This window comes from Hippichthys cyanospilos, chromosome 5 (assembly GCF_059441005.1).
Source record: "Hippichthys cyanospilos isolate Australia breed blue-spotted pipefish chromosome 5, RoL_Hcya_1.0, whole genome shotgun sequence".
NCBI lineage: Eukaryota > Metazoa > Chordata > Actinopteri > Syngnathiformes > Syngnathidae > Hippichthys > Hippichthys cyanospilos.
In genome coordinates, this window is record NC_142373.1 from 22,865,721 (window position 1) to 22,884,986 (window position 19,266).

At 39.0% G+C, this 19,266-nt stretch overlaps 1 protein-coding gene across 6 annotated transcripts; it reads right to left on the reverse strand.

Moving 5' to 3' along the window:
- Positions 1-305: 305 nt before the first annotated feature.
- LOC148424029 (protein O-mannosyl-transferase TMTC4-like) lies at positions 306-19,192 on the reverse strand. 6 transcript variants are annotated; one of them, XR_015865757.1, is made up of 20 exons: positions 18,980-19,192; positions 18,521-18,698; positions 18,135-18,250; positions 16,635-16,851; positions 13,627-13,714; positions 13,438-13,538; positions 12,681-12,773; positions 12,316-12,477; positions 11,237-11,439; positions 10,855-11,029; positions 9,002-9,133; positions 8,839-8,918; positions 8,664-8,771; positions 8,459-8,600; positions 7,462-7,576; positions 3,067-3,179; positions 2,883-2,952; positions 1,852-2,002; positions 1,581-1,632; positions 306-1,419 (listed from the first exon to the last, which is right to left on the reverse strand). XR_015865757.1 is itself a non-coding variant. In XM_088415851.1 (19 exons), coding segments are annotated over exons 1-18 (2,244 nt in total). In that variant the 5' UTR covers positions 18,982-19,192; the 3' UTR covers positions 306-1,419; positions 1,852-1,853. The 6 variants fall into 6 exon arrangements, 5 of the variants coding, with proteins under 5 accessions (XP_088271977.1, XP_088271976.1, XP_088271975.1 ...); XM_088415851.1 differs by lacking the exon at positions 1,581-1,632; XM_088415850.1 differs by lacking the exon at positions 306-1,419 and having other exon boundaries at positions 1,470-1,632.
- Between the last annotated feature and the right edge of the window lie 74 nt (positions 19,193-19,266).

Sequence of the window (19,266 nt, forward strand, 5' to 3'; positions counted from 1 at the left end):
GTCTGCTGACTGAGGACCCTCTGTTCTTTAACAGTTAAACATTTCATTTATTTATTTTTTCGAACTAAAGAGAATTGGTATTTACTAGCTACATTAGCAGCTTTACTAGCTTTATTAAACTTTTTAAGACATGCTGATAATGCTGGGGAGCGCCCCAAAACTAGTCAGGATTTCAACATAAAGATGTCAATTAAAAAAAAAAAAAAAAAAAAAAAAAAACAGCAGCCAAAAATATTTTAATAAAGCTGAGTTTATTTTTCTTTGTTTTTGCATTTTTGACACCAATATTTTCCCTTTTACTGAAAATGAATATCAGCTACAGATATTTGTTATTGGCCTCCTCGACCGCAATGAGTCAATGTCTCGGCATTGAAAAAACACGTCTGCGTACCTCTGAGCCAATCCTCAACAATGTGCACGAAAACACGTTCTGAATAGTCTGTAAAGTAGGGCGACCAAGTGAGAAAATGTACGCTTCTCCAGGTAAGTCGCTCTGAACAAAAGAACTTCATTTGCTGATTTTGAAACCAACCCGAGCTGAAATAGTGTTGTCAAACGACCCATTGGGAATGTTTAAGACGCTCCAGAGGGCCCAGTTGGGGACCTGCCGTAGAAAACTACTAAATCAACTGATCATGTGGCCCTATATCATACCTTCTCAAAGTTTGTCCAGTGAGTTTGGTGTCAAAAGAGAAGAAAAATACATCGAGCAACAATTTATGGTGCTCCACTACACTAAGACAGCTTACGCTCAGTAGTTTTTCCATTATCCCAGATGGGTATTTGCATGTAAAATCCAAACATACTTTTATGGAACTACCTTTGTGATCCATATGTTTTTAGTAAAATGATGGCTTTACGGGTGACCAAACAAGTCAAAGGCCACCCACTGATTGATTTTCATCATTTAATTAAGAGCCATTTCCTGAGACTTGCGTCCATATGGTTGACATCCCGCTATCGGGTGCATATTTTTGGGGCTCAAATATCAAATGCCAACTCCCCGCGGGATTGTGAAGAGTACGATGTTGAGAGCATCAAAGTAACAAGTGGTGCATTGTACTGTAAGTGCAAACAAACCTTAAAGCAGAACCAGCTTCATCGCAGCTTCAAATAGTTCCCCGCCTAGTTGAAGGAAGCAGGTGAAAAAATAGAAGTGTGTTGACCTTTGAACCCGGGTGCAAACTTGTTGACTGATGTTTCACACTGAGGTCGCCTGATCTCTCGGCGGTGTTCTACGCTGTGTGTGTGTGTGTGTATATGAGTGCGTGCTGTCCCCAGGGGAGAGCATCCCCAGTCCCTCCTTTTCTTTGAAGCTGATGTGTTTTCATGAAGAGTCCACCATCGGTTTCCTGTCCTCTATGACCTTGTGTCTCCATGTGGAAAAAAACAAAAAAAGCACCCTTCTCCGAGAGTTTCCTACAGGGTAAAGAGTAAAGTGCCTTTGTATTGGTAAAGGGTTCCTCATATGCGTCACCACTTTATTATCATATGGTGCAAACTTCCTGTATGTACTGAATATTTTGTGTAAGACTCTAGAGGACAAGGGTAAACCCAACAGAATTTTATGTGGTCCTCACATGTGTGGCACTGTTGTGTCCAGCTGAGACAACATCACGCGGAGGCCGATGGCTTCCACATGGCGTTCATCAAACGGGACAGCAGCAACAACAGCAAATACGGAGAGTATGAGACACAGGTGTCTCGAACGACACATGAAAATCTAATTAAGATGCATCACACAGGAAAGAGCTATGAAACGACCCTTTTAATTTAGAAACACAATGTGTTTGTAAAAAATCAGTATGGCTGTGAACAAGAGTGTTTGATGACGGCAGTAGATAGGGTTACCCTCAGGGTGTGTGGCGTTTGCGCTGGTCCAGTTTGCGTCGCAGCATGTTGTAGTTGTCTTGTGTGCCTGGGGCTTTGGGGTCCAACTTGAGAGACAATTCGTAGTGTTTCTGTGCCAGCTCCAGCTTGCCCCAGCGATGGTACAGAACAGCTTCAAGAAGATGCACGCAAATATAGCTTTATTTATCATGGTTGGGCTTGTGTGCAACAAAATAAATTCTTGAGTTGGCGATATAGTACAAAATTGTATAACTGAAGGTAAGCACTGATCATACCAATGCTATTACAGCTAAATTGACAGTCCAACTAAAATACCATTCAAGTTGTAGGATGCAAAAACAAAATTATGATTGTACTATGAATATAAATAGAAATAGTGTTCCACCACATACTTACTATTAGTTATTTTTTGACAAACCTTTATCCTTATATTCCATGAAAAACTTAAATTACTGTGTGCTTCTTAAAAAAGAAAAAGATATTTCTTTTGTGCCGTTTTGGACCCATGTGCCGATGCTTAAGTGAGAGGAGGAGTTTAGTCTTGTATAATAGCAAATCACTATCATGACTTGAACTTCAAAATACATTACTATGAACGTATCGTATATATGCTGAGCTCCCCTAAAAGACAACAAAATGGTCTAAACGCAGGAATACATTGGCTAAATATGCTCTAGCTGCTTGGATGCTCGAATTTCTGCCCTCAAAATGCCCCAAGCCAATACTGATATGTGTCAAAAAGTACCTGGACAGTTATAAAGGTTATGATCACCTCTATTAGCCCTGCAAAAAGTTATTCTTTATCCAAGTAAATGGTTTTGCATGTTGTGTCATGGCCTCAGTTTAACCTTATGACAAATTTTGAAAGGAATTGAAAGATCGCAAACTGACATGCTTTGAGGTTCCACTTACACGTTGCCATGAAATTAACAAAGGTTTATGGTGCTGTAGTAAACTTAACCCTGAATTAGAAGAGCAAAACTAAATTTTCTAATCAAAACAGTTTCAAAATAGCTGAAATCATGTGTCACCTAAATTTCCATGACAGCCAGCCGCCTTCGGATTGATTTGGAGTGCATTCAGGAAGAAGCCCTCTGATTCCTAATAAATTCAGGCATAAATAAAACAGAAAATGAAAAACAAACATTAAGTCAAGTGTATTCTTTTTGTATCCAATAAAGAAGAATTTTATCTGAAATAAGTTCGCTTACTGACCTTGTATTTCTCTTGCTTTCCCAGGACATTGGCCAGTGAAAACATGATGGTATGGTCATTAGGGAGGAGCCTCAGAGCCTCTCTTCCAATTAGCTCGGCTTGTCCTAAGTTACCTGGGTAAGAGGGTGAAGCGTAGGTGTTGCTGCTAAGGCTCATTCACAATGTTTAAAAATTAATGCGCTGCAAGTGTAGAGTATTGTGTGACATAATGTGAGGGCCGAGCAAAACGTGATTCCCAAATCACAAAAGCTGAAATTTAAGTAGTCAATGAAATGCACAGAGAAAAGGTAGAATGCCGTTAGATAGATGTCATCATCGTTTCTGCATAACCATATTTTTACATTGCAAAAAATAATTTTCTGCAGGTCACGCTGTTACACACTCAGCAAGGTTTAAAATTTCTCTATCATTTTTCATCAATTTCCCCGTCATTGCAGCCGCCATGTTTCCAACCACTTGACACCAAAGCATTTATTCGTAGAATTTTGGCACTTTCGGTCATCCACAGTGTGTGGGTAATACTCGGTATTCGGGATGGGACAAGATCGTGTAAGATTAGAAGATCACGAGATTTCCTGCTTATCCCGAGATTTCTTTTCTTTTGGCTGTTGTTTTTGCAATGCCAGTGGAATACACGTGAAAATGTTTGTTACATGACAGTAAAACACAATAAAAAAAACGAAAATATGACTTAAATACTCTGGCATTTTATTGTACTGTGACAGCTGCCGTTTGTACAAACCAGGCAGACTCTAATGTGTGTTCTGGGGTTCTCGCGTTACTTTTCCTCAACCAAAAAGCATGGAGAGTTGTTTGAGAGTTGTTTTGTCAGTTTGTATTAAACAAAAATCATCCATAATTTAGTAGAAATGTTTTATTTGGTCTTCTGTGTTTAGATTTGCAGACAAGCAAAAAAATATTTATTTATTGTATTAATACCCAAAGTATCTATATCTGCAGCCCATCAGTAAAACTGCATTTCTGATTCAAATCACCTGTGGCAATATTTTGGTGTTTCAGTTCAAAAGAATGGTGAAAACATTTGCAAATAAGACAAATACGGTTTGTAAACACATAAAAAACGGCTATACACCAGGGTTAACGGGAGCTGTATTCATTTTGTTGAAATATTCAATAATGGGAAAGAGCTCAGCTGTGGCTGACAATGAGCTTGGCTCCACTTTTACATTTACATTTGCACACTAGATTATTGATTTTGTTACAGTCTGCTCAGTAAAAGGGAAAGATTGTGAAAATTTGAAAAAAAAAAATCTCATTTCGTCCTCTGGGACTCAGACTCATGAGACATCTCGTCTTGTGGAATTCGTGTCTTGTCCAATCCATACTGGCAGTGGTTATGATTTTTTTTTTTTTTTGATTGCATAGTGCCACGTTAAATAAAAAAAAAAAAGCAACCATCACTGAGGTGAATGAGATGGTGTGTTTAAGAGTTTAAGATGAACAGCTTGTACATGGTAATGACAGACTAATAAAAGCTGCTTCACAGACACACGAACTGTCAGCTTTTATTTATTTTGGGAATGGAGCTTTTGCCCTGTGCTCACGGACAAGCAGTTTGGTCTCTAATTAGGGATGAACACAAGGCCTGACTGGGTTATTGATCTCTGTCACCGACCCGTCTGGTGTCTGGCCCCCTCCAAAAAAAAAAAAAAAAAAAAAATAGGAGAGACAAACTAGCAAGCAGACAGTGTTACGTCAAGAGACGTTTGCTGAGGAAAAATATTCACAAAGGAAATATCCCCACTTTCCATTTGAAAGTACATAAACCCATTGCTTGGTTCCCTTTTTTGTTTGTCAGATTTGTGGATGGAGGGAGGGAGTTTAGGGTTCCTCAAGGGGTGCTCTGCTCTGGCTGTGCTCGCCCACGTTTGATCAGCAAACACGGCGGGCCCTGATTGGATGGCTGCAGCATCCTCCTGGGAGACTCCGCCCCCCCACGGGATCACCTCCCCGACAAAATGGCTGGAGCGTTCGGAAATCAGAGCATTCTCCACACGGCGGGGAGGAGCGCCTTGAAAAACTCACAAGACAAAAGCCTTAATACATAAATTTCAAGCATTGCTGATTCTCGCTCTTCCGCTCTAATCATGTTGGGCCGCTTTGATTTGCTTCCACAAGGCGCAAAGATGACAATTCTAGCCCGTCGATGCTAGGACACAGGACTAAGATCTTGCTTTTTTTTTTTTAACACCCACAGAATTCGTAAACAAATTCCCTGGCAAATTTATTTGATATACCTGCTCCATCAAAAAATATAATTTATAGTTGCTTGTTACTGCAACATCAGTGTGGCTCATTATACCGGGGGGAAATTCCTTGAGTATACTGAGTATACTTGAGTATACTTGAGTATACTCTATTTTGCCTATTTTGCAAAATCATTCTCAATTTGCTGGTAAATGAGGGAGGTCAATGGCTGGCAAAAAAATAATATTACAGTAAACACACTTTTTCACTCTAGGGTTGCCATCGTCAATAATGTAGGATTTGTCATCGTAAAGTCTAGAGAATTCTTTTCAAAATGTTTCCAAAGTTTTTTTTGTAAATTTGGTTTTGCACAAGTCTTTAAGGCATGCTTCAAGTCCCAAATCCCTGACAACTATTGAATTTCCTTAAAATATGTTGAGATTTTTACATAGGCTGAATGATTAAATACATTTGCAATATAACCATAGTGAAATAAAACTAATATCATATTTGTAAAAGCTACGGTTTAAACAGTCTTGGGAGATAAATAGCGAAAAAGAGCATAAGAGAAGAGGGAAATCGCCTCCATCTGGGAGGCGATTAGCAGAGACGTCATCACTCTGGAGCATGTGCTGTAGGTGCATGTAAATTTTGATCAAATTCTCACCATGATTGATCTTTTCTTCGTGAACCAAAGAAAACAACAGCAACATTACCGTGCTGCCATCATGATAATCGTGTGGGGATGGAGAACTGCCAGCGAGTGTCTGAGTGTGTGGCTGATGCCACAGTAGTCTGATATGTGCAGGTACATGTAAAATAAAATATTATAAAAGTGTGCAATTGAACACGAATGCTACCACATGAGTGGTATTACATCCTCATGTCAAATGATTTAAAAATGGAAGTGCTCGGCTTAGTTGTCATATATTTTGGCCACATGTTGCATTGTACGATTTCAGAAAAAAAAACCCCAATGAAAACAGGAAAAAAATATTAATTATCGGTACTTGTAAATTAATCAATGAGGTGCCTCTCACGCTTTAATGCATGCTGCTGGTTTTAGAAATCGGAAAATGTCCAATAAGCACGTATGATGTTTTTCTTTACAATTGAGAAAGAGTAACATTACCGACTGGAGCTCACTAAGTGCTATTTTTTCATAGGCTACGTACATTGTAATTCTTAATCTATCTAAATAAGTTCAAAGTACAGTCCACATAATGTGTACACAATAATATTAGTTTCAGACAATATGAAAAAGTGGATACGTTGAAGTTGTTAAGCCACAGATTTGTTTGCATTTTTGTCAGAACTTTGTGCTTCAGCTCATTTTCTAATTGATTTACACTGTATAGTATTCATATATGTAGTATGTTTACGCCACACTTGTGTGGCAGTTATGTCACGATGAATGCCTACGACTACATGTCAACAGAGAAAATGGAAACCTGCATTGTAGAAACAAAGTGCCTTTCACATTAGGAACTTGGAAAAATGAATTCTATTAGACAATGTAATTGCAAATAGAAAGAGAAAAAAAAAATTTCAAGTCAAGTTGTTTGACCGAATGCTTGATCCCCCTCCTTTTGTACTTTTGAATTTTTTTTTAATCACTTTACTTAAGATCTGCCCCCATGGAGAGACGAAGTGTGGAGCATGTCCACGAAGGTAGCGACTCTTTTGATCTCCTCGCCAGACATTTTGCCCATACTGGTCTTGTTGCAAAGAAATGTTAAATATGTTCAACATTTCCTTGCAATAAGAGCAATGTCTGGTGACCTTTGGCAACATTTTGGCCTCTTGCAACCTTTTGAAAACCTCTGGCAACCTTGAATGAAACCTGAGCAGTAAATATCAGTAAATATTTTGCCTTCTCTACCCAGCCTTGTTGGGAGATAAAATGAGAGGAAGCCAGACAAGGCCCAAAACAAGTCTGTGTCTAGTCTTATGTGGATGAGTCAAGTCTCAAAAATTAGCAACCTGAGTGTCTCACGAGACTGAGCTGTGAGTCCCCATCTATGAGCTGTAAGATTAATGAAGGTTTTGTGATGACCACAGTTTGACATTGATTGCTATCTTAATAGCTAAGCAATACAACAGCACCTTGCAAAGCAATGCAACACTATGTGAATACTTTTTTGTCACGCTTGAAGCATATGTGTGTAAGCCTATGAGTGTGTGTACCAATGTTGTCCAGTAGAATGACCATGTTGTTCCATGCCAGGCTGTGATCAGGCTTAAGTACCGTTGCGTTCCTCCATGCATTCAGAGCATCCACGTGTCTCTGCTGGTCTGCATACTGGCAAGGTTAAAATAAAGTACAACTAGGTAAAAATGCAATGATTAAAAAAAAAAAAATCTAATATCAAATTAATCAATGCATATTGTTAATAAATGATGTATCATTTTTTTGTTTTGCTTTTTTTTTAACGTAAAATTGTAAGATGTTTCACCTGTTTTCTGACAAGTTGCAGACAAAACCAATAACTGCGTAAATAAGTCGAAATTTGTTTGTTTGTGCACTGTCAATTTAAAATAATGTGCTGTTTTTAAATCAAGGCAAATAATAAACCAAAAAGAAATTGATGAATTGACAAGTAATCAATCATCAAATTATTGACAACTATATTAACAATCATGTAATTGTTTAGAACTACCGATTAATTTAAAATTGTCCAAATATTTAGATTTCAGCCTCTCAACAGTAATTACAAGAGTTCTCTGATTTCTTTTTTCTTTCGTGAAAGCAGACTGATTATCTTTTGTGTTTAATCAAAGACGAACATTAGCAAACATCTGCTTTGACTTTGGAAAACAATAACTATATAAGCAACTCAATCAGTTTCAAAATGTTTGGTGAGTACAATATCAATCCTTCTCATAGAACATTACTTAATAGTTTTTGTTTTTTTTCGTGGAACCATACTAAATAAAAAGTACTTGGGTTAATAAACTGTAATTGAGGAAGATGGTTTTGCGATACACTTAAATACAAAATGAACGTTTATGTGATTATTTGATAATCAGTAAAATATTTGATCGTGACAGCCCAATTTGTGACTGGGCTGTGTGAAATATTGTCTAAAATGTGTTTAAGTATAAACTAACAGGACCCTGTTGCTACAAGTATGACGTCCTGGGACCTCTGGGACAGTACATGGAAATGTGTCTGAAGTCTCACCAGGCGTCCCAAGTTGTAGTAGCAGTCCGGATACTTCTTCCGGAAGTGGATGGCATTCCAGTAGCTCCTTTCCGCCTGCTCAAACTTGCTCAAACTGTTTTGCACGATACCCAGATTCATCCAAGCGGCAGCAAAATCCGGTCTGGAAGAAGCGTGTTGTCAGTAGGTGGCACCGCACAGTTTTGTCACACTGCTGACAACATACTGGATTGAAACGGCTTTGGACAGGAGCTGCTCCGCCTCGATCAGCTCGTTCCGTTCCTTGAGGATGTTACCTAAGTTGTTCATGGCATGCACGTAGGTGGGATGAAGCCTGGAAGAAGTGCGCAGAGATTTCTCATTTATCGATGAGAATGTGCCAACATCAAATTAATACAAACCTGACAGCTTCTCTGTAATAGCTAATCGCAGCCGTGGCATTGCCTCTGTCGGCTAAATTCTTCCCGACATTGTAATGGACCTGAGCAATCAGAACACCATTAATGGTTTCAATATGTAATAACTTCGGGAAGAAATGTTGGTCTTTCTTTGTTAGGATTTCACCTTGGCATTGAGGGGGCATACGGCCAGCGCGCTGGTGAAGAGGCTTTGCTCGGACCGCCACTGGTGACTGCGGAGAGCACAACGAGCTCCAAATGAGACCATCAAGGCTAAGATGCAGAAGCACAATAGCTTCTGTGGGGAGAAAGAGAGAAAAAGAACTCTAAATGTACAACGCTTATTGCATCTTCACTATTGCTGATTTACATTTATGGCCATAACATTTACTATTGTACAACGCTATTTTTGTTCGAATTTTTTAGACAAAAATAGCCATTTTATTTATTTTAAAAAATGATCAAACTCTACTTTGTGGATTTGCGGTTATGACCATCTCTACTGCAGCTTTACCTTGCTATTTTTCTTGATATTTTCCCACATTTCAAGTTGGTCCAGACAAAAATATATATATATATATATATATTAATTTTAGGTATTTGTTTTTAACAAAGAAAACAAAAAAACAAGAGAACAAAAGCAAAAAAAAGGGTCAACTCTATTTCACAAATTTCAGTTACTGAAGGTAACTGAAAGACTAACAAAACAAGCGTCAGATTACACTGCAGTGCATTCTACACAGACTCAAGACACCCTGTGCCAAATGTAGCCAGGCAGCCCCAGAACATTCATCGATAATGTTTTCGAATATAATCCCCGCTATAAACGAGGACACACTGTTATCACACGTCATTTTGTATACACAAAAAGACAAATTGTTGGTACCCTTTTTATAATGAATGAAAATCTCACAATAGTCACTGCAATAACTTGACACTACCAAACCTTAATGATAGGATTGACTGAAAAATAACAAAAGAAAGTGTTTTGGGATTGAGGTTCAAAAGACCTTCAAAAACAAGCTTCAAATTTCACTGCATCCTGTGCCAGATGTAGCAAAGCAGCCCCAAAACATTCAGAGCTAAGCCTCCGTCTTAGAAACTATAATTTTACATATGTGACCTCACGAGACATTCAAATATAAATTATTCATTTCAAATTGTTTACTTATTATTATTATTATTACTATTATTAATATTTATACGTCCATATGTTATGTATTTATTTTACAGACAAGCATGTCAAGTTGCAGTTTCACTTGTGTTCAATTTTGGAGATTAAGTTAAATTGTGTTACCAACAGCAGGTGGAAGTAATGGAGTACAAACTATTGGCGCTGAAGCAAGTTGCATGAGAAATGTGACGTATTTTGGGGACCATTTTAAACAAAAACAACAATAAAAAAGATCATGTGAAATACTGATCATGCATTGATCATACAGAATGATTTGAATGAAGCAACGTTCCATAGATTGGAAAAGTTAGCATGCAAAATTATTGCATGCATGTATCTTGACACATTTTTATTGGGTGTTTTCACAAAAAGGTAATGACTGTCAATTTCCCAGATAATCGTTGAAGGATTTTCTCACTTCAGTCCCGTCATGGATTTTTGACTTAATGTCAATGACAGTGAATTAATTAACTTGATCACTGCAAGACTAAATCTTTAACTTCTATAATCACGAATGGTAGTGAACGAATATAACATCTAGCCTTGCTAGACAAAATCACATTTAGCGCACAATTACCTCAACCACCCTATTAAAGACCTAATGCAAATATGCAATCTTTTAAACTGGCTGCTGTTTGATACTTTGTAGTGATAACTTGACTGTGACAAGTATTTAATCAAAACTGTACAAAAATCAACCCTTAAAAGCTTACAAATAATCAAACAGTCAAAGTTTGTCAAAAGAGGTTTGCACAAGTGATGAAAGAGAAAAAGCTCAGTCAGATAGACATTGATGCTTCACCCATATCGTGCTGATAAGCCTTTGGGCACAATGTGCTTTTCACCTTGTACTTGACCCAGCGGTGGCAGCAGTGCGCCAGCGCGCAGGCCAACAGGAGGCAGTAGCCGGACGAGGGCAGGTAGAGCACACGCTCGGCAATGACAAAACCCACCCGGAAAAAGATGTTGCAGGCTGGCAAAAATGGGACCACCAGCAACACCAGCGCCAGGCTAAGAGATCTTGGTCAGGGGAAGGACAAATGTGCTAGATATAAATACAAGGTATATAAAGATATATATACAAGAGCAGAAAGTGAGTTCAAAGACGTCAATAGCTAAATACTGTAGAGGCCCTGTCTCAGACTTGTTTGTAAGAAGTCAGATGAAAAGTAACCGTCTTCATAATCAAGTGCACTTCTAGACGTAGAGACGGTTCCACTTACTTACCTTCTCTGTTGGCTGTCTGGTGAGCACAAGGCTTGGCCTACCAAGCCTATCAGGACGCACCAGAGCAGTAGCGGCCACATCACCCGCCAATCGGTGGTCGACTTAATGAGCGGCACGCAGCCCATGGACCAATCAAAGCACAGCCACCAGGGACACAGCAGCAGCCAGCCATTCAGGGCATAGTAGTAATTATAGTTGACAATCTGTCAATCACCAGAATAGAACAGATTGAGGACAGAAGACTAAAAAACATTTTAAAACTGGGGTGTAATAAAATTAGGTTTAATTTATAGTTATTAATTTCTTTATAGACTTTGTTATTAGACAATGGCAAATGTATGCAAGTATACTGCATGTATGTATATACTAGAGTTGAACAATTTTGAAAAACCAGTTTTACGTCATTTTGTCATTATTTTTTTAAATAAAACTACTGCTACATTGAGAACTCTGTCTCCCGTCATCCCATGGTTCCAGTTTGGTCAATGTGCAACGGTTGCTTCCCCGAAGGCAAAATCAACTCTGGAAAGAGTATCTAAAAATGGCCGTTTTTAGAGCACCTTCCATTGCGTCGACTGGGCATTGTGTTTCAGATGTTTGTGTGTGTGTTTGTGTGTGGATGTGTCTGTAGGCGTGTGTGTGCGTGTGGGTGGGGCTGCGGGGACGAAGAGAGTTGGCTAATACTCTTGCTATGCTGAGACTCACTGAATGTTGTTTGAAATAGAGTTTGTGCTCAAAAAGAGACACAAGCTTTATTGTCTCCATTAAGATATCACTGGGCATGGAGAAACACAGTTCATACTATATTAATATACATAAATGTGGTGTGTGTGTGTATACAAACACATACACACACATAGCAATATATATATATATATATATATATATATATATATATATATATATACACACACACTGAAATGAAGAGTTTTATTTTTTGCATTTTGTAGCCTTTGCGAATTGAAAATTACATAGCGCATTCCATTGTATAGTTCAATTGTTTTGTTTAGAGAACACACCCAATCATATTAAGGAAAGGTCTTTTCGGGAAACAATTATGAGTACCCAAGCTGACTCACTCTAAGCAACATGCTCTCAGCGAACGAGGCAGGGTTGTCCACTTCAGTGAACGCCGGCGGCCCAGTTCCCATGATTCTCCAGCGGGTGTAGAGCATGAAGAAGCCGCCTAGAGCCATGAGGGCCAATCGCATTGGCAGGCCCGTCCGCAGGATCTCGCGTGCCTGTCAAAAATCATTACAAACATCATATACAGTACATACGTACATCCATACATAATGCATGTGTGCGTGAGACTGCCCAGATCGATGGGGTCTAATTAACACAGCTTTGCATACGCAATGTACGCAATGTGACGTTAATCATACGAGAGGGCACATGATTTATGACAGTGCAGGATGGGGAGGGGTTGGAAACTGTAACTCACATTAAGAGAGGTCTTCCTGAAGACTAGCCTCTGGCTCAGTTCATACACGTCAATATTGCAGATAAGGAGGACATCAAAAGCTGCGTTTACACCCTGGAGGGAAAATGCAAAAGATGGACATTTAAAAATCATCTTATAGGTCAGTGACAAAAGATCGAATTAGCCCCGGTACTGGCTTACAAATGAAGAAAAAATTGATTTAGGTGAAGTTTTCCACGCAAGAACTATAAAACATTCCCTAATTATCATACAATTGGTCTTGAAAAAGGATACTGCTGGTCTCAGATACTATTTTCAATTTAACAGCTATTTTTATTCACCCTTTTATTATGTGACTTTTCAAAGAGAAAAAAACTTTGCTTGTAACTCCAACTTTTTTATTTTATCCAACTCAAGCTTTTTTTGGAATTTTTCAACTTAATTTGAAACAATTCTCACACTGTCACATCGACATTTTTGTGTTGGAATGTTGAGATTCAGCAATTTGAGCTGATGAATGTCAACATTCCCAAAAATATGACTTCTTTTCCTCATAAAGAAAGTTGGAATCATATAATACAATATAAACTATGTTGTGATTTGGTGCACCTTAGATAAAAATGAATTTAATCTTAGTTTACTGTCCAATTTACTAAAATTTGATTGGTTGGACTAGAAGGTTTTAAGAAAGTGATGATGACATACATTAAAAAGAGGTACACCATATTGTAGTACAGTGCTCCAAACATTCTTAAATGATTATGAGAATCATTTATACCAAAACAGTGATGCCTTGTTCTTTACAAAGCATGGCAGCAGCGCACAGCAAGAGGCTGGCCACAATCCACCACACAGAATAGCTGCTATCTTTGCCTATGCCTGAGAACAGAAAAAACAACAACAAAAAATAAATAAAAACATGTGCTTGGTCAAATTGAATTAGTGAGGTCTAGCTGAACAAGCTCACCTTTGGTGAACGCTTTACAGTATGCGAGGAAGGACAACTGGAAGAAAAGCGCACACAACAGGTCTGCCCGACCCACGATGCCTGCCACCTTTGTGAAGGAAATGCCAACGATTAGACAGATATCATTACAACACTTGGGGTGCTGCAAGGTCAAGGCCCAGAGGCTGGACCAAACCGGCCACATCATATTTGTGGCCTATGTGAAACAAAAAAAAAGTGTGCCACTTTGCCCTTTCTTGTTATGTGGATTTTTCTTTTAATTTTGACAAAAAATCTGTTATCAAATAGTTTTTTTATTGTATTTTAATCAGATTTACAAGTATTGACTTTCAGCAGGTCTGTTCTTTAGGTACACTGGACACCAACATACAATGTGCTTAAAAAAAAAAAAAAAAAGCAAAAGAAAAAGGAAAATCACCAACTCAACTCCACTCCTGCTCTCCATTCAATCTTGGTGATTTTTATACAGAGGGGGACAATGTTGAAAAAAAATGGCTTTTTTAGAATATGAAAAGAGGAGCTATAGATGCTGCCATGTATAACTCATTGCGATGACTCCATTATGGAGTGTATTGCAGTATTGTATTACGTATTGAGCAATACAAAAAAAAAAAGGCAGGGGAAGGACGGGTAAAGACACTTAACCACCAGTTGCAGTTCTGAAACTACTTGCAAAACCAAAAAAATAAAAAATAAATAAAAACTGCCACAACCAACTTCGAACTGCCTTTTCTCGATGATCAGAAAAGCAACACAGGCAGTTTAAAAAGGGCTCCAAACTGACCAACTGCCTTGGGCATTTCCTTGATGTTTTTGTATTTAGTTCCAAATGGAGGAGTACTCACAAAGGAGGAAAGGATTTCTCATTAACGTTAACATGTGAGTACATTCAGTACAGTACGGCGAGCATCCTGGGGTTGCATGCTTTGATACATGCAGCAGGGCCACCCGAGCTAGCCTTGTGCCCGCCACACCATTCTTGTGCCCTGCATGATTAAAGAGAAAAAGGGAGAAGAAGCTGGTGCCTTTGCAGCAAACACACACAAGCAAGGATACATCCGGCAGGTCAATAAGCATCCTATAGCGAGGCGTCGGCGGTGGCCGCATGCACCTCGGTCCTGACGCTCCCAGCTGAGCTGGCCTGTTTGTTCTTAGCATGGAACCACTGCACTGTTTAGTGTGGAAAAGCTCGGGATTAGACAGACACCGTCACACTGTTGCAGGGGATCTGTCTTGTTAGTTTACAGCCCAAAAATAAAAATGGAATGCGGCACAATGTCTCCATAGGTGATCGTTTCCTGGTTAAGTTCAAAGCAACGAAGAGGAGCTCGCTTAATTGCCAACAATTAATGTGGCATGCTAGCAGGAGACCGGACTATGGCGCTATAAAACAACAATTGAAATTTATATATATAATAATGTACATTTGCAGTTTGCTTTGTTCCTGTTCTGCTACGCAAGCTCTACCTAGTGGGGCTATTGTGCCATTTCATTATTGTAAACAAAGATAGGTAAAAGGAGAGCATTTTCGGTGGCTTGATTTCCCCTAATTAAGGGACATGCAACTGGGTCTGCAACCACCATCTAATGTAAATACCGTCTTGTTTCGGTAATTTAAAAAATATATTCAAGTGTGTAGGTTTTTGAGGGAAAAAAAATACATATTGGATTTTTGCACCTAAAGCTAATTTCTTGTTTAGCATTGGCAGATTTTAATTTTAAAAAGTATTATAAAACAAAATACATTAACACAATTTTTTTTGCAAATGCCTTCATATTGTCAATATATAAAAGAGCATTTTTGTGACAGTTGGAGCTCACAGCTTGAAGAAGTGAATAATACTATAGCATCTGCAAAAAGTAGAGGACAATACTGTCGACATAAAATTGGATCCACTCAATGCCTCAGCAGCCCCTAGAAATTCTATCCATAAAAGTTCAGAATCCATGACAAGGGCACCCTTGGCGGGGTATATTCCTCACTAGAAACAAATCCAACTTTCCTAGCAACGCAAAACACACTCTGACATGCGTGATACGGAGACCGAACAGCCAGTATCAGGGGGCACTCGGCAAATCCGAAGCCACCCTACCAGAACTCCTCGAGGGGCAGGTTCGACACTCCTTCAAGTCCATTAACACATTAGATGAACTCCCATGCACCCTCTAGGATCCTGCTGAGGGTGTAGAGCTGGTTCAGTGTTCCACAGCTGGGACTAAAACTACAGTGGTCTTCCCGAATCTGGTGTTCAACTTCCAGACAGACCCTCCTCTCCAGCACCCCTGTGTTATTATTATTCCAAAGTAAGAGTACTCTGAGTAGAACACACTTTTAGACTAATATTTCTATATTTGGTTTGTATTGGGATGTTTAATGACAATAACTCTTTTTCTAAAAACGATACCCGTTTGAGTATTTACTTTACTAGTACTCATTGCTACGAGACACTACTAGTACTTCTGTAAAAAAAAAAAAAAAAAAAATTAAACAATCGCATAATTGTGAACACGCAAGATGACTGAAGGAATTATTTATTTTCAACATGGGAAAATGACATAAGAAATGAACAACTAAACAGACATGAACAAAGCCGAAAAAAGTAAAATTTAAAACTAAATTAGATTGTATGATCAGTGGTACAGAAAGATGGATGGATGGATGGATGGATGGATGGATGGATGGATCTTCAAAAAGGAAGAAGCAAAACACTAGGAAGAATTAGAACGAGGGATGGTTTGCCAATTCATAAAAAGGCTGAATGAAGTGTAGCATAATTTATTAATTTATTCAATGCATCTCATTTAACTTTAGTATTGGTGGCAGTATTGGCATCTTTCATAAATACTTGATGGCTTAAAATAAAGATGGAATCGGCCCGATACTTAGTCGTCTAACCCAAGCAACAATTATCCATGAGTACATAACTCTAATAAGTTAATGAAGTCTTTAAGGAATCTAGTTTTCTAAATAATCTGGAAAAACCTATTTCCTCCAGTTTGTTACTTACACTTTCAGTGTGGATGGGGTGTGCAGCAAAGAAGAGAGCGGCCAGTAGGGAAGTCTTGGGAGCACGGTTTAATATTCGAGCCTTCTCATTGTAAGCAAGTCCACCAATCAGCAGAGCAAACACATCCATCATCAGGACGGAAATGACAGCATGGAGGGTGATGTTCAGCAAGTGAAAGCCCACAGGATGTAGGCCGCCTGCCAACATGTAATTCAACCTGTAACATCACAAAGGTGAATTGTTAAAGTGTAATGTGACATGACAGTAGTTACAAATGTTGGTTGACTGGCAATTGGTATACCAAATCTGTGGTTTCCAGGGTTTTTTTTTTTTTGGTGAAGTATCGAGTTGACTGACTAAACATACCAAAACCAACGGATTGAGGTGGACTTCCAACCATTTTGCAGCAAAATTAAAAACAAATAATAAATGTAGCCTTCCCATCCATCCAATCCAATTGAACTTTATTTGTTAAGCAAACAACCACAGCTGACCAAAGTGCTGTACAGAAAAATGAAAAAGGAGTTGAGCCAAAAGTTGAAATTCTCAATCTATGGTCAATCTATATTGTAGGACCTATGGTCACTAGTGGTTAAATGCGGCTGAAATGAGTTTCTTCCACAGGATGTCTGAACATTGCCATAAAGGGTGAGAAGCTCAGTCATCCAAGAGAGACTCAGAGTAGAGCCACTGCTTCCCCAAGTTGAGAAGAGCAGGATGAGTGAGCTCAGGCATCTATTTCGGATGCCTCCTTGCCATCTCCTTGGTTAGGTGTTCCGGTTATGTCTCACTGAGCGGAGAACTCAGGGACAAATTCGTCCCAGTCACCATGGAGGGACTCAGAGTTGACGAAGTGGCCATGGAAAGACAAGTTTGGGCTTCCCTGCTAAAGCAAGACCTCAAGACCCAGCCTCATAGAAGAAAGGGGATGGATGGACAACTTACTTGTATCCATCCGGCCGTCAACTTAAAAGCTCATCCTCACAAGGCTTACGCACAGGCTGGAGCCTATTCCAGCTGTTTTTGGACACTGGGCAGGGGATACTATGCACTGATTACCGCAAACACACCTAAGAGCAATTTGGAGTGTCCATTTTACCTACCGTGCATGTTTTTGGGAATGTGGGAGGAAACTAGAAGTCCCGATAAAATACTATTCAGACAAGGGGAAAATGCTACCTCTACACAGAAAGGCTAATGCTGTAAGCAAACCCATGACCTCTGCACTGTAAGGCAGACGTGCTAACTCGTCTGCAATCATGGCCGCCCAATTGTATTGTATACTGTCACAGTATTATTATTTTAGGACTACAAAGAAATGCAGAATTTGAAGAGGGCATCTCAACAATGCAATCAATGTGACATTCAAAAAATGTACATGCCATTTCTGTCATGCTGATAGATATTGTCAGATGTTGAATAGCCAATCAGAAACAAGCATTTTCTGTTTGCTAAACTGCACTAATATTGAGGGTGCTGAGACAGCAAAGAAGTGCAGACCTAAAAGTCAAGACAGTGAGTGGTCTATAGGATTTGTGACTGGAGTTGCTGCTCAGGTTGCTTCCCCAGAAGTCATTGGTCCAAATGTTGTTCAAAGGTGTTGTTGGCTTCAGGTCCTGCCACAAAAACACAGGACTCATTTACTTATTTATGTCTCAATTGTGTAAATCCAATGTAAAAACTATCATCAAAGGTTGAGGACATCAATATAAACAGTATATATTTAGAAACATCACAGTTGTTTTAGTGCTGGTAACACTCTCCAAAAAGATGTAACGTTAATAAAGCCAAAAATAGATAGTGATGTGCAGTATCTGTAGGTCAGCGAGGTAAAGAATAATACATCTATTATAAAAAAATACAAAAATGACTTAAAAGTGCATTACCTTGTTGTTGATAATCGCCTCTGAATCGTCAAACACGAACTCCCCATCGTAGCTATTAATGAAGCATAGCAGTGCCACCAGAGCCACAGTGACCTTGGCCTGAATTGGACCCAGCTTGGGGAGAGGGACTTCCTTATCCCAATGAATCTCTGACAATGCCATGATGAGCCACCAGCACCTGATTCAATACCTAACATCGTCTAAAATCCCTGAAGACAGGAGGGACTTTGACGGGCTTGTATTATTCTTTGGACCGCATGACCTATTCACTTAAAAACAACAACTTCAGTACGAATGGCAGACAATAAATTGATGGTTTCACACTTTAGTAAAGCTTCGTTACAAGTCGTGTCTTTGTGTTACTCTATTGTGTAGCGATGTAAAGTCCAAAATGAAGCTCGTTTGAAGCAGATATATAAAAAAGGTTTTGTGATGAGCTTACATTGAAGATATACTTACATGTTCGCGTTGCGCTACTTAGCTTTAGCATGTTCGTCAAATGCTGCAAACTTCTCTATTGGTCAAGAGGTAGAAAAAACCAACAAGCATCATTTACAATGTTGGCATTGTAGGAAAAGTATGAAAGTATTTTTTTTTCTGAAACCAAAGGGAATATTCGCCGAAGAGCAAGAAGCACAACGATAAGTAAACAAATAGACACGTTCTGGCTTGATTTACTTCCTACTATGTCAGAAGTCACATGGTTGTTTTCAACCAATAGATAGATTAGTTGTGTTGCTGCCTTT

Bases quoted from the DNA above. Each gene is read 5' to 3' on its own strand.
- LOC148424029 (XM_088415851.1), bottom strand. The intron at 16,852-18,134 runs GTCTGCACTTCT...GTGATGTTACAG, and splicing joins CTCACTGTCTTGACTTTTAG to GTTGAATTACATGTTGGCAG. The intron at 2,003-2,882 runs GTGACACATGAT...ATCTTCTTGAAG, and splicing joins TGGCTGTCATGGAAATTTAG to CTGTTCTGTACCATCGCTGG.